The sequence below is a fragment of the Phacochoerus africanus genome, chromosome 16, assembly GCF_016906955.1.
Source record: "Phacochoerus africanus isolate WHEZ1 chromosome 16, ROS_Pafr_v1, whole genome shotgun sequence".
NCBI classification, from domain to species: Eukaryota; Metazoa; Chordata; class Mammalia; order Artiodactyla; family Suidae; genus Phacochoerus; species Phacochoerus africanus.
The window spans coordinates 19,267,341-19,281,727 of NC_062559.1; the positions used below are offsets into that span (position 1 = coordinate 19,267,341).

The window sequence follows — 14,387 nt, forward strand, 5'->3', positions numbered from 1 at the left end:
TAGTACCAATTTCTTTTCTTTTCTTTTTTTTTTCTTTTTTGTTAGTTAGTTTGTTTGTTTTAGGGCCACACCCATAGCATATGTGGTGTAGCTGCCAGCCTACACCACAGCCACAGCAACTTGGGATGTGAGCCGCATCTGTGAGCTATACCACAGCTCATGGCAAAGCCAGATCCTTAACCCACTGATTGAGGCCAGGGATCGAACCCGCAACCTCATGGTTCCCAGTCAGATTCATTTCCACTGAGCCAAGATGGGAACTCCTGAATTTAGTACCAATCTTTAGATAACACGCACAAACTCAAGAGTCAAAAATGTTACACAGTTTTACAATTCACATTTTCACAATGATAGTTTCCAGAGTTATATTAACTGGTTCATGAATTTTCAACAGTTACTGAAAATTATTTTTCTGCTGGTTATTTCCACAGAATAAGATAGATCCAAAATTCAATATCTTTAGACAAAAAGCACCAGGGCTTTACATTATTTGCTTTATATCATTCAGTTATTGCAGGGGAAGTGTAAAAAGTGTAAACGACAATATACCTCACCTAAAAGCTTCCCAATTAAATTTTCTTCAATTTACCTAACACTACTCTCCTATTCGTGTGAAAAACAAAATTTCAGGTCACAATAAAAATTTTCTAATGAATATTACTCTTTATAATGTGAAGAGGTAACTAGGACAAACACTCAGCTTCCTACCATATTCCTATGTAAGAGCTAAATAAAATAGCTCCGTATTAGATTAGACACATGCTGGGCACTGTTGCACAAATGGCCAATGCTGACAAGGGGTCCCACGTGTCAATATTCATCTGGCATTAAATGATGATGCAGGCCCATGGCTCATACATTGGAATTAATGGCACTGCAAGGAAGGAGGGGGTAACAAACAATACAATGAGTGTCCTAGCTTAGAAGAGAAGGCTAAGTGCTCACTTGACTAGCTACAAAGGTTTCACTGTTTCTCCAGGCATCAGATGGAGGCATGGGGAACCCCTCTTCTACTTTCAAAGAATGGAAAAAAAACACAAGTTTTCACACATTCTGTTCAGTGAAGGTCCTCAGTGAGCAACATAATCTCACCCTCTGAAGAATCAGAGCTCAGTTTTCTTAATCACTCCCTTCTGCTTTTATTGGAAGAGGAGGCTCTATTAAGCTCCACTCTGAATCCCCGACAGGAATCCAACAAGTCCATCTAGAATTTTGGTCTGAATTTCAACTGAGAATCAAAGTGTTTACACCAAAGCACAGGCTTGATCGAGCTTACTCAGCCTTGGATAGACAGGAGGGTCTGGTGATCACCTAACTGGCCACCACAGGGAGGCCCACAGCAGTTTGGTACTCACCTGAGCTGTAGCTGTCAGTAGATGACTGAGAAATGGAGCGAGACAGAGAGCGACGTCCAATTTTGGTGGGACGTTTATTGAATTCTTGCTTCTGGTCAGCGAATTGGATCTGCTGAGGAAAAGAACTCTAGTCACATAAAGGAAGAGGCCCTCCCCTGGGAAACAGCAGTTCAAGGCTTGCATCACAGCATTTTACCTTCCCTCGCAGGGGATCTGATTGTACCCACCCTCACCGGGAATGTTAAGACTCTGGAGAGAATGATTTTTCATTCTTTACCTACTCTGTTTCTATCAAATTTAAATCCTTGATCTACTCTCTAACTATAAATCTTCTATTATATATCTTCTGCGATAAAAAAGAGAATGGGATAGTCTGGTTAAAATACATGTTTAGAAAATTGAGTCATATTCCGAAATCCCTTCTAGAGTTTCACTGAAAATTAAAGCTGGAAAGAATCTTTGAGATGATCTATTCCAATCTTCGTATGTCTAAGATGAGAAACTGTAAGGTAAAGTGACCTGCCTTCAGGTGTTTTAAGATGCTCAGTAAATGGTATGGTGTAATGGAGAAAGAAAGAAAAAAGAAAAAAGGCTTTCTCTTCGTACAGAGCTTCCTGGAGCTGCATTCAAATTCTGGCTTTGCCACGCATTAGCTATGTGACATTCATCAAGATGCTTTTTGATTCTCATTTCTCAAAAATACAACAAAGATAAAAATACTTCAAAAGTTTTAGAGAGGGTTGCATGAAACGATGTGTGTAGACTGTGAAACTCAATAGAAGATTCAATACCCTCTTTCCTAGTTCCCACTCCTACAAGTTCACTGTTCTTTATTTTATTTTATTTTTTTTCACAGCCACACCTGCGGCATACGGAGGTTCCCAGGCTAGGGGTCGAATCGGAGCTATAGCTGCCAGCCTACACCACAGCCACAGCAACTTGGGATCTGAGCTGCATCTGCGACCTACACCACAGCTCACAGCAACACCGGATCCTTAACCCAGTGAGCAAGGCCAGGGATTGAACCTGCATCCTCATGGATGCTGGTCAGATTCGTTTCTGCTGAGTCATGACGGGAACTCCAAGTTCACTGTTCTTATAACTCCTGCAGGTACTCACTCTAGCTTTTTAAATACTTTCTAAAATGTGTTAATTAGCTTGTCAGTACTAATCAATAAAGATTAATTTATTATTTTTAATGTTCAGTTCACAAAATACTAAAAGCCATGGGACTGATCATTTATTAACTATCGCAGATGTAGGAATGGATAACTGGACAGGATATGTCTAAACTTCAATATTCTGGAGGTTGCATTTTGGACAATACCTGATGACGACTTTCTTAGAATTTTATCTTTTTCCTATTGTTGGGAGTTCCAGTGATACTTTAGAATACTTTACAATTCATATCATTATTCAACAAACAGCTTTTTTTTTCTTTTCCCCTAATTGAATGTTTGCATAATTGCTTAGATTATTCTGGATCCTACTGGCACGGAGGCAGGAAGGATCAAAGATCTGACAACTGACTCTGCCTTTCAGGATAAAACGATGGTTCCCTGAGGGGCAGAACACAGAGACAGCAGACCACAGGGAAAGCAGCAAGTGCCGGTCCTTTTCCTTCAGTGAGAGGTGACTGCTGAGTCATCTGAATATGCAGTCAAGGGGACCAACCAAGGGCCAAATCACATTAGTTCTGCATGCCTTTGAGGGGAATTCACAGCATTTCACAGCTATAACAATAAAGCCCATGTAGTACTTTAGGGTTTGTTGTCAGCAATAGGAAGAATCATTGGATCAGAAGCTTTTCCCAAAGTGAAAGATGGCAAAATTATTTTGCTAAAGTAGCGATCTATTCCAAAAAGATAAAGTGTTCTTTCTATGCACTCACATGGGATGTACAAGAACTCCTATGGACTTCTATCATAGCACTTATCACACTGAATCCTGTACAAACCTACCAGCAGCCTGTACAAACTAGGCAGGAGCTATGTATTCACCCTTATATCTGCTGGCACAAACGCCTGATACAACCATGCACTGAAACAATGAATCTTAACTCTGGCTTCGCCTTCTGTACTTGATTAAATATTAAGTAAATATGGTAGCCATAAGCCAAGTTTAAAGTTAAAAGAATTTTTAAGGGCCAAAAAAAAAAGTTGGCAAGGGGTAGAAGGTGGGTAAGAAGATGGGGAGGGGAACAGCCATCAAGCTCAAAACTCTGGCTTCCATTCCAACAGGCTTGTTCAAGACAATGATACGTCTTTATTCTTTTTTAGCGGCCCATCTGTGAAAAGGAGTAGTTATTGACTTTCCAAAGAGCACAATGAGTCACTAATTGTAACAGTGCCTACTTTTAAAGAACAACAGATAAACACTACCTTGGGTAGGTACTACACCCCCACCCCCGACACACCACTAGAGGGGGCCAGTCACTCTACTTCTCTAGATTTGTAGGGTTGGGGTGGGTGGGCACACATCCATTTACCCCAACAAGACTAAACCTTGTAGCCATCTAGCTGCATCATCATCTCAAACCAGTTTTCTTAAACTGAGCTTTCCTCTCTATAAAGTCTCCATTTATAGCAATCCCTCCTGCCCAGGTCAAGTTTAGGCTATCTTTTGGCACTAAAGACTAGGCTATGTAGGCTTTTTCTACTGTGGGATTTACCAGGTAAATCTTGTTTACTTGGTAGGCACTGAACTCAAATTTTTTTTTCAAGATGGAAGAATATTAGAAAGAGACTGACCACTTACATACAATAAGTTATACAATTTTCCCAAGGAATAAATATTTATCTTTTACTGACAACCCATCCCTGATGCCCACCTCCCTCCAATAGCTAAGTGCCGTTACATTCTTCACTCTTACTTGTAACACAGTAATCTTCCCACCCCACTTGTCGTACTGATTCGAGGCCTAACTTTCCTCCCTATCTGAAAATCAGAGTCCTTTAAGGTAACCTTCCTTATCTGTTTCAAAGGGATCTGCCTAATTCCAACAGGCATCAAGGCAAAGAAGGGAAGACACTGTCAGGAGAACGGCAGCTCACCTTACGCCAGAAGAAGGGACGAAAGCAGGAAAGGAGGGAAAAAGCAGCTGGCCTTTTACAGTAATGGCTACAGCAGGAGCAAGACTGGTAAATAAGAGCTTAGCCTCACCTGGGCTTTAATCCCAGAGTTGCCACTGACAATGTATTTCTTCTTGTTGCTCAGCATAGCGACATTACCAGCCCTACTGCCACCTCTCCAGTCCAGGGACCCTTGTGGCTAGGCCTTTAAACTTTCCTCATCAGCAATTCTGTTGGCTCTGGTTCGAGCTAGCTTTCCTTTCTCTCTCTCTCTCTTTTTTTTTTTTTTTTTTTTTTGGTGGTGGTGATGGAGGGGGGAAACCCTGAAGCAGCTCCAACAACCCCTCCAGCAGCAGAGCCCAGTTTAATAAGGCACTTCTGTTAGTGGCTCATTGGCCATTCCAAATTCTAGTGGCTGTTTTGCTTTTATTATTTTTTTTCTAAACACCTAATTACACGGATCCTTTGACCTCTAAACCTTAACAAGTCCCTTGACAAGGCCCAACTTGCATGCGCATAACAATAGCTTATTTATATAACTGGTGCACTTTTTTGCCTGCTATAATTAACTTGCTAATTAGGTTCCTTTTTAACCTTACCTCCGCCTTTTCCATGTCAGATGACTTTAGTTAACCTAGTCTCATTAGAAAAAAATTAACTATAGAGGCACTAAAACAATGAGGGAATTTATTAAGATGGTAAGAAAAAAAATTGGTGCCAAGTGCTCAGTCAGCTCCTACCCTACACTATGTCCCTGGGTTAGTCAGACTGGGGACACTGGTTTCAGCTCTGTCACAAAGGAAATCAATTCTCTCAGTAAAGTAATTGCTTTACTCTTAATTGTGCATCTTATGTATAGGTTTTGACATTTGGTTTCTAGTCCCATTTTAAGATGCTGCAGATTAGTGCTGAGTGATCTGCTTGCTTTTTTTAAAAAAACTTTTTTTGAAAATCTTTTTCATGGAAGATGTGACTACAGTTTTAAGTTTCATATTCTTTCAGAACCTCTAGAATCACGAAGACCTTGTTACATATCCAATAGTCAAATAAAAGGGCAGGAGTTGCAGGAGTTGTTCCCACTGTGGCTCAGCAGAAATGAGCCTGACCAGTATCCGTGAAGATGCAGTTTGATCCCTGGCATTGCTCCTTGGGTTAAGGATCTGGCATTGCCATGAGCTGTGGTGTAGGTAGAAGACACGGCTTGGATCCCACATTGCTATTGCTGTGGTGTAGGCTGGCAGCTGCAGCTCCAGTTCAACCCCTACCCTGGGAACTTCCATATGCTGTGGGTGCGGCCTTAAAAAAGCAAAAAAAAGAAAGAAAGAGAAAAAAGGGGAAAGAATCACATTATTTATTTGTTGATTTCTGAATGGGACCCAGTGAAAAGGAAAGTTACATTCAACTGCATGTTACAGAAATAGAGGTGGAAATGGGATTTGAATTCCTCCTTAAAAAATGAGTGCTTAAGAGTTCCCTGGTGGCCTAGTGGTTAGGGATCTGGCATTGTCACCACTGTGGCTTGAGTTCCATCCCTGGCCCAGGAACTTCTGCATGTGGCAGGTGTGGCCAAAAAACAAAAAACAGTAGCAAAAATTGAATTGAGCACAAGAAAGAACATAAAATGGTAGATTCTTTTTTAAGGATAATCTTTATTTTGAGAGAAAAGTTCCCTAGAAGAACAGAATAAGAGGAAGAGAACTAATCTTTATTAAGTGCCTATTATGAAGAGCCCTATGGATATGTTACTTCTGTTAATCAGTGCAAGAATTTTTAAAAATAGGCATCATTATCCCCATTCGATAAATGAGGAAAGTGCAGCTGTGAGAGAACAAATGTTTGCCCGAGGGCTCCCAGCAAGGAAGTGGGACTGGAATGTGGGCCAAAGGTCAGAGGTGAAGCTCTCTCCACTACACCACACCTTCTGGAACAGAAGACCAGAAACTCCCCTGGTCCTAACCCAGGTTCTGCTAGCCTACCTCACTGCTCTTAGTTTATCTTGAATCTATTTAATTTAAAATTACTCCTTAAATTTACTTTATTATCAGAATGGGTTTCAGAAATCACATCATCCCAGATGATCCTGGGGCTCTGACCAAACCACAATTCCAGGAGTTCCCTTCGTGGCTCAGTGGTTAATGAACCTGACAAGCATTCATGAGGACATGGGTTCAATCCCTGGCCTCACTCAGTGGGTTAAGGATCCAGTGTTGTTGTGAGCTGTGGTGTAGGTCATAGAGGAGGCTCGGATCCTGCATTGCTGTGGCTGTGATGTAGACTGGCAGCTGTAGCTCCAATTAGACCCCTAGTCTGGGAACTTCCATATGCCTCAAGTGCGGCCCTCAAAAGACAAAAACAAACAACCCCCCCCCAAAACCCACAATTCTAAAAAATGGCTAAATCATCTAAGAATTTGAAATCTAACAGCCCTTTAATTGGCAATTTTGCTCAATATCACTATCAAAAATTGAAATGAAAATTAACTGAACTCAAATATTGATGTTCACTATCACCCATGACAATCTTGATTTCTTATTCACAATTTCACAAAATTATTTTTCTGCTTGCTTGATGAGTCTCTAAATTTCTGCTCTTCCTAACCAAGTCTGTTTACCCTAGTACATTTTCAGCTGGTTCCTCATTTTCCTCACTCAGGTGTAAAGGAACTCCTTGGTCTAATGGCTTAAGTCACTAGGCTTGAGCAGAGGAGCTGCAGATCTATACAAAACACAATCAGAAGACATTTTAGGACACTCTTGGAAAAGTTTTCCCACTTAACAAATTTACCTAACAAGGCAGTTCTCAAATTTTAGCTGCATCAAAATCACCCCGTAGGCTTAGTAAAATGCACTGCTGGACCCCTACCCAGGGTTTCTGATTTAGTAAATCTGGGTGGGGCCCCAGATTTTGCCTTTTTTTTTTTTTTTTTTGCTTTTTAGGGCTGCACCCACAGCATATGGAGGTTCTCAGGCAAGGGGTCTAATTGGAGCTATAGCTGCTGGTCTACACCACAGCCACAGAAATGCCAGATCCATGCTGTATCTGCGACCTACACCACAGCTCACAGCAACCCCGGATCCTTAACCCACTGAGCGAGGCCAGGGACCGAACCTAAAAACTCATCCGGTTCCCAGTCGGATTGGTTTCCGCTGAGCCTTGACAGGAACTCTGATTTTGTATTTCTAACATGTTTCCCGTTGATGCTGATGCTCCAGGTCTGAGGACAACTTTGAGAACCACTGCGCTAACACTTCTCCAAGTATGAAGAAAACCACCCTCTCTCGACTCTCTCCTTAACCAACCATGTTATCCTATCTGCGGTTACAACCATGGAGGCACATTCGCAGACAGAAAAGAAAAGGTTATTTCAAAGATCAGAGAATGGAATGGGGTGATCCTTTCTTTATACCCAACATAGGGGAGAAGGGAACTGGGTCTAATTGTGATTTCCAAACTTTAAGGCTGTTAAGAACAGCTGGTCAACACATAAAGAGAAATAGGACTCAGCGAGAGAATAGACGATCTGTTTGCCCTACAGAGGAGCATGCTGGGAGAAACAAATTCATTCCTTTTCAAGTACATAAAGCAGTATTATAAAGGGTAGTGATCAGAGTTCTCTCTCTGTATCTCCATTTCTTAACATTTCCAGTACTTAACATCTGTAATCCTCATTTGCAAAATAGGAACAATAATACCTACTGTGTCTATCTCAAATGTGTGCTAAGAAAACAAAATAATGAGGAGTTCCCATTGTGGCTCAGGAGAAACAAATTGGACTAGTATCCACGAGGATGTGGGTTCCATCCCTGCCCTCAACCAGTGAGTTGGAGATCTGATGTTGCTGTGAGCTGTGGTGTAGGTCGCAGACATGACTCGGATCCTGCATTGCTGTATAGGCCAGCAGCTGTAACTCAGATTTGACCCCTAGCCTGGGAACCTTCATATGCCTCGGGTGCAGCCCTAAAAAGCAAAAAAAGAAAAGAATTATGTGAGAGGGTTTTGGAGATGACATAATGATACACAAGTATAAAGTATTAACTTTTTTTTTTTAGGTCAGAAGTTCTTCATCGAGAGCCCATGGATTTCTAGACACTGTAAAATAGAATGTAAATTTTTGTGCATGGGTATGTTTTCCTGGAGAGAGGGTCTGCAGTTTTCATCAGTTTCTCAAATGGTTCTCAGCTTTAAGTGTCAATCCTGACCCAGAGTTATAGTCAAGCTACCTCTACTACTATTAGAGGTTTATGTCTCATTTCCAAGTAGGTATGGCTCAAGCATTCTTAGAGACATTTCTCCCTTCCAAGCCAAATGAGCTGCTGGAACAAATTCTTCACCTATAAAAGGGATTACTTCTAGCCAAAAGAAAATCGGGTAACCAGCTGGCTGGATACTCAAGAAAGTCAATCAGATTTCCTAAGGAAAAGTACCAAGAAAGGCTGAGTGGGAGGAGGAAATAATAAGATGTAGAAACCAAAAAAAAGGTTACTGCTGATCTCCATGCACATAAGAGGAGGTATTTCTCACCTACCACTAGGGACTAAAGATTTCTCAGGGGAAGAAAAACATTAATAAGGACAATCTTTAAAAGGATGAGCTTCCCAACCTTGTGGGAGTAAAACTGCATGAACAAGGCTAAGAAAACCCAGCACATGGAAATAGCTGAGGAGCAGAGGTTCTAGCAGTTTTCCAGTGACTGACGGAATGTTAACTCGAGGCCCTACCTTGCCAATTCTCAAGACTGGGGTTCTTCAAACGTCGTTCTGGCTTGTTTCTCTGCTGGGAATCCGATATGTGAGTACTGTCAGCTGCTGTCTCTGGTTTTGAGCACTATTCTCTGAGGGGTATGCGAGTTCCTTTTCACCAAAAGAGGAAGGTATTATAATGTACTTTCTCTGCTAAATCTGCCCCCTGAAAGAAGGGTTTGAGAGCCTCGTCATATTTCCTTTGGGGCAAGGATAGTCTCAGTGGGAATTTCATTACATTAATATGTAAACTGGAACCTGTGTCAGACATTTGTTAAAGCTTTCTTAAATTGAAAATTTGACCTAATGTGGTAACTGGCTCCAGCGTTTTCTCTTGGGGGAAGAAAAGGACCTCACAGGTAAGGTCTGGCAATCTAGAGGCAAATACACCAGAGGGTGCTCCGAGGCTCACTTTGGTGGCTTAGTGGATATGGGTGGCAGCCTAATGAAGCACTTCCAGGCCAGGTCAGAAATGAACAACTTAACACAGTATCTGAAAGAAAGCCTCAATCTTTGGCAGGGGAAGGAGAGCAGATGAGAAAAACCGAGTTACTGAAGACAAGCCCCTCTCTACTTTTTCTCATTGCTGTTTTAAAAAATTTACTGATTAAAGATATCTTCCTGGAGTTCCTGCTGTGGCTCAGTGGTAACGAACCCAACTAGTATCCATGAGGACTTGGGTTCGATCCCTGGCCTCACTCAGTGGGTTAAGGATCTGGCGTTGCTGTGAGCTGTGGTATAGACCGATCAGACCCCTAGCCTGAGAGCCTCCATATGCTGCAGGTGTGGCCCTTAAAAAAAAAGAAAGAAAGATATTTTCCCGGTTTTTGAGTGAGGGGGGCCAGGAAGTCACTAAATAAGAAAGGTGCTACACTGAAAAAAAAAAAAAGCAGAGTTGTGCTTTATTAAAGAACGATTTCTAAAAACTGGGAAGCCTTAGGTCATATCTTTTGAGTAACAGTCACACTAAGTCCTTTAGGACAGTTACCTTGTTCACGAAAGTAAAAGAAGGTAAGTAGGTAAAAAAAAGTCCAGTAGAAGCTCCTCTTGAGAGGATGTGCTTCCGTGTATTCTTTATGAGAATAAGGGTCACCATAAAACCTGCATTCATTCTAAACTGGCACACTAGTGTTCTGTGGAATTCTTCTGTAACATTCCTTTATAGAATTGCCAAAGGTTAATATCTTAATGTGGACCCTCACCTAAGAAAACCAGAATTCCTACTCCCCTTTATTATTAGTGAGTGGCTGGAGATTCAAAAACAAACTTAAAACCCAACTAGAATTATTACTTGAAACCTTTCCATTAATTCTAAAACATTACATTATTTAAAATAAACTTGTGGGTGGGGAGGATTTCTTTTGATCCAATGTTTTAAAACTGAGCACAAGGTTCTGGAATAACATTAAGAACAAGAACAAAAGTAATAAACCCAACAAAAATAATAAACAAGAGTTGTTACAGGAGTTGAAACGTGGTCTCATCAGTTGGGCCTCTGTTAGGTCTACTGTATATTCAGTCTTATTATCGATGGTTATTTCTCTAAGTCCATAATTCCATAAACACTGAAAAGAACTTGCAATATGTTATTAGTCTAACCAATTTTCAATAAGGAAATATATATATATCACACAAACTGGTATATAGAATGTAAGAAATCAGTCTAGACTCACAGACTTTGAAACACGGTTTCCAAATGAGACAGGTTGGGGCGTGGGGGATACACCGAGGGTTTGGGATGGAAATGCTATAAAATTTGGTTGTGATGATCGCTGTACCACCATAAATGTAATAAAATTCATTGAATAATAATAAATAAAAATTTCAACAAAACAAGAGAAATCAGTCTAAACCTGGAAGAAAGCAGTTAAGAACACGAGGACAGTTGCTGTTTTCAAATAAAAATTTAAAGTTAGATCTAAAATATAAGGTTTTATGTACTAGTTCTTATCAACAAATAAGTCCTTATTATAATTATATTAAAAAAAAAAACCAAAACCAAAGCAAACAAAAAAATCCCAAAACAAACAAGCAAAATATTTATCAGGCAAATAAAGTATTTTGAAGAATATTACCAAGAAAGCTACATAGTTCCTGCGTTTTAGAAAGACACATACAAAGGAAATTTGGGGAAACGTTTTGACTGGCAGGAGAAAAATGGGCGGATAGGAGAGAAATGTCTTAAATCTTTTCAAAGTTAGAGCACCATGTTTATAAGTTCTATTTTTGTTTTTGTTTTTTTCCCCCCTCACTATTCTTTTTCTTTACCCCACGAGGAATAAACTAAGCATCAGCTTCCAAACAGAATGCAAAGCAATCACAGGATAACACAATCCATGCACAGCACCAGCAGCAGAGGGGAAGCTCCAGCCCAGAGCAGACAACCGGGCAATATGCTGACGGACCAGGCAGCTCTCAGACCTTCCCAGCGTGCTCATAATTAAAAAAACAGGGGTTGAAAAAAAAAGAAGAGAAAGCAGCAAAGGTGACCCAGGAAATAGGAACCGATCAAAAATTAGAGTAATAACTGTTTTCCCAAGCTCAGGTTTTGGTAGGGACTTCTCACAAGTGATCCCTGTCACCTGTCAGAAATGGCTGCCTCATTATCAAGAAAGGCAAGGAAAAGCAAAGTGACCAAAAAACTCACCATCCACTCAGGCACGTGAAAAGCTGAGGTGCCCTCTTTACCGTCCCAATTCTCCATAGTGCAGCCTTGGGTAATATATGTCCTGAAGCAAAAGGGAAAGCTGGTTTGGAAAGGCCAGGGTTTTCTGAGTGCCCCAAAGCCAAACCAAACCTAGTGATTCAGAAGTTCACAATATCTAGCAGAAGCGGCCTCTCCTTTCACAGAGGCTTCCTATTAAAGTCAAGATCATTAGTCAACTGCCTGACAAGTCCCTCACTGGCCCTTACTTCAAACCTTCTGCTTTTGATTCAAACCAGAGCCGATGCAAGGTTCTGCATCTGGGCACTCAACTTCCTACTGGGCACTCACTTGTTTACGGCTACCCGAACACTCTCTCCCCACCTCCCCCAAGGGGATTTTCTGCAGCAACAATAGTCAGGCGCCCTTTCCTCGCCAGTGTGTAAGGCATTTGTTAATTTTCTCCCGCCCCTTGGAACACGTCATCGGAGGTGCTGATACCAAGATCAATAAGGATCGAGGTCAAGAAGGCACACCCATCTCTCCAGAGTTGCTCGATTTGGATCTGTAGAGTAAACAGGCGTTTCCTTGAAATCAAGAGTTCCTTATGGCTTTCAAGTTTAAACAGTTATGCAGAAGCTCCCCATCTACTCACACCGGGGATCTGGCACCAGACTCAGGCATAACTCAAGTTAAATTCTTATTGCACAGGAGATTCAGATGGCGCCAGGGATGATCTCTAGCAAAACCAGAACTTAGCTCTGAAGAAAGTTCTGGGACCACAACTCCCTCTGCTGGCTCCCTGTGCTGCCAAAAGAGAGATGCCCTGGGTGGATGAGCTGCTTCCCTGAGGCTAGTCAAGAGCTACCACGGTGTGGGCAGGTTTAGGGGGAGCCAGGGTTTCGAGTCAAGACCAGTGCTGCCCCTTTATTTTACCCATACCCGTTTGTGCCTCTTAGTGTCCTACCCCTATTTTGCCCCTCCCCACGTTCCCCCTCCCCTCTGGTAACCACTCGTGTTTTCTCTACTTTTGTAGTCTACAAGGATATAACGTATAGCACAGGGAATATAGCCAACGTAAGTTTTTTTGTTTGTTTGTTTTGTTTTGTTTTGTTTTTTAGAGCCACAGCTGCAGCAAATGGAAGTTCCCAGGCTAGGCGCTGAATTGGAACTGCAGTTGCCGGCCTACACCACAACCACAGCAACATGGGATCCAAGCTGCATCTGCGACCTACGCCACAGCTTTCAGGGATCAAACCCACATTCTCACGAACACTATGTGGGTTCCCAACCTGCTGAGCCACAATGGGAATCCCCTTCTAAATAACTTTAAATGGAGTATTATCTATAAAATATTGCTGTATACCTGAGACTAACATAATTTCCCAAACAACTATACTTCAATTTTAAAAAAAGGGAGTACCCACTGTGGCTCAGCAGGTTAAGGACCCAACATTGTCTCTGTGAGGGTGTGGATTTGATTCCCGGCCTCTCTCAGTGGGTTAAGGATCTGGTGTGGCTGTGGTATAGGCCACAGCTGCAGCTCTGATTTGACCTCGGCCCAGGAATTTCCATATGCCGCAGGTGCAGCCACGAAAAGAAAAAAAATTTTTAAAAGACTAGGGCTGCCTCAAAGTCCCTATCTAATGCTAGCTTTTACTCACAGGATTGGTTTCAGAGAGAAACAGTATGTCAACAGAGCCGTCACATACACTACCACCTTAAGGGACCTCAGGGCTGCTTCCTCCTTATGTCCCCATACCTGCTCCCACTCTGTACACACTTTGGAAGTTTGGAAATGAGACAAAACTAGAGTACCACATTATCCAATAAGAGTACCACAGATTTCAGGCACAAAGGAAGCCCAACAAGATATGCCTGCTTTGGTCTCCTTCAAGGACCAGGGACTCTTTACAGTGTTAATTCCCATTGCAGAGGATGATTTCTCTGGAGCTGAGAGTCATAATATTACAATTAGGATTATAGGTTCATGGCCCTTGAGGGCTTTCACTGGTTAAAAGAATGGTTCTTTGGATATGGAACAGAAGACAGGAAGGTAACTTCTAGGGGAAGAGGTATTACTCTAAGATGCTGGAAAGGGCAGAATTCAGATGACTGACCTGGGGGTCCATGCTTAGAGAGAAAGACAACTGAAAATAGATGGGGACTTGCTGGACCAGGTGAATGCAGAGGTGTCAAAGGATCAGAGATCACAGGGCAGGTGGAGACGGAGTACCAAGAGAGAACAGCAGGGGAGGAAGTATAGGAAGCCGTAGTCATAGAAGAGCTATGGAGTAAAGCAATTTGAGAGATGGCAAGATATAGAAAGTCGATGAAATGCAGGAGCGATTTGAGGACAGAGTGTCAATTTTGATAAGGCCCTCTGAGAGCAGATTAATTTGGACAAAGCAACCTCTGGTTACTGTCCTCTGTCTGCTCTCCCTTTTATTTTATTAATTAATTAATTAATTAATTAATTATTGTCTTTTTGCCTTTTCTAGGGCCAAGGGATCTGAGCCTTGTCTGCGACCTACACCACAGCTCATGGCAATGTTGGATCCTTAACCCACTGAGCAAG

At 41.8% G+C, this 14,387-nt stretch overlaps 1 protein-coding gene across 5 annotated transcripts in view; it reads right to left on the minus strand.

The window, feature by feature from the left end:
* The window catches only part of AHCYL2 (adenosylhomocysteinase like 2), a 173,778-nt gene that overhangs the window by 50,404 nt on the left and 108,987 nt on the right, over positions 1-14,387 (minus strand). For 2 of the 5 annotated variants that reach the window (XM_047762910.1, XM_047762914.1), the window contains exon 2: positions 1,356-1,467. In XM_047762910.1, coding sequence (XP_047618866.1) covers positions 1,356-1,467 — 112 coding nt within the window. Of the gene's footprint in view, positions 1-1,355; positions 1,468-11,812; positions 12,194-14,387 lie in introns of those variants that run through there. The other 3 variants (XM_047762912.1, XM_047762913.1, XM_047762911.1) reach the window with 3 other exon arrangements.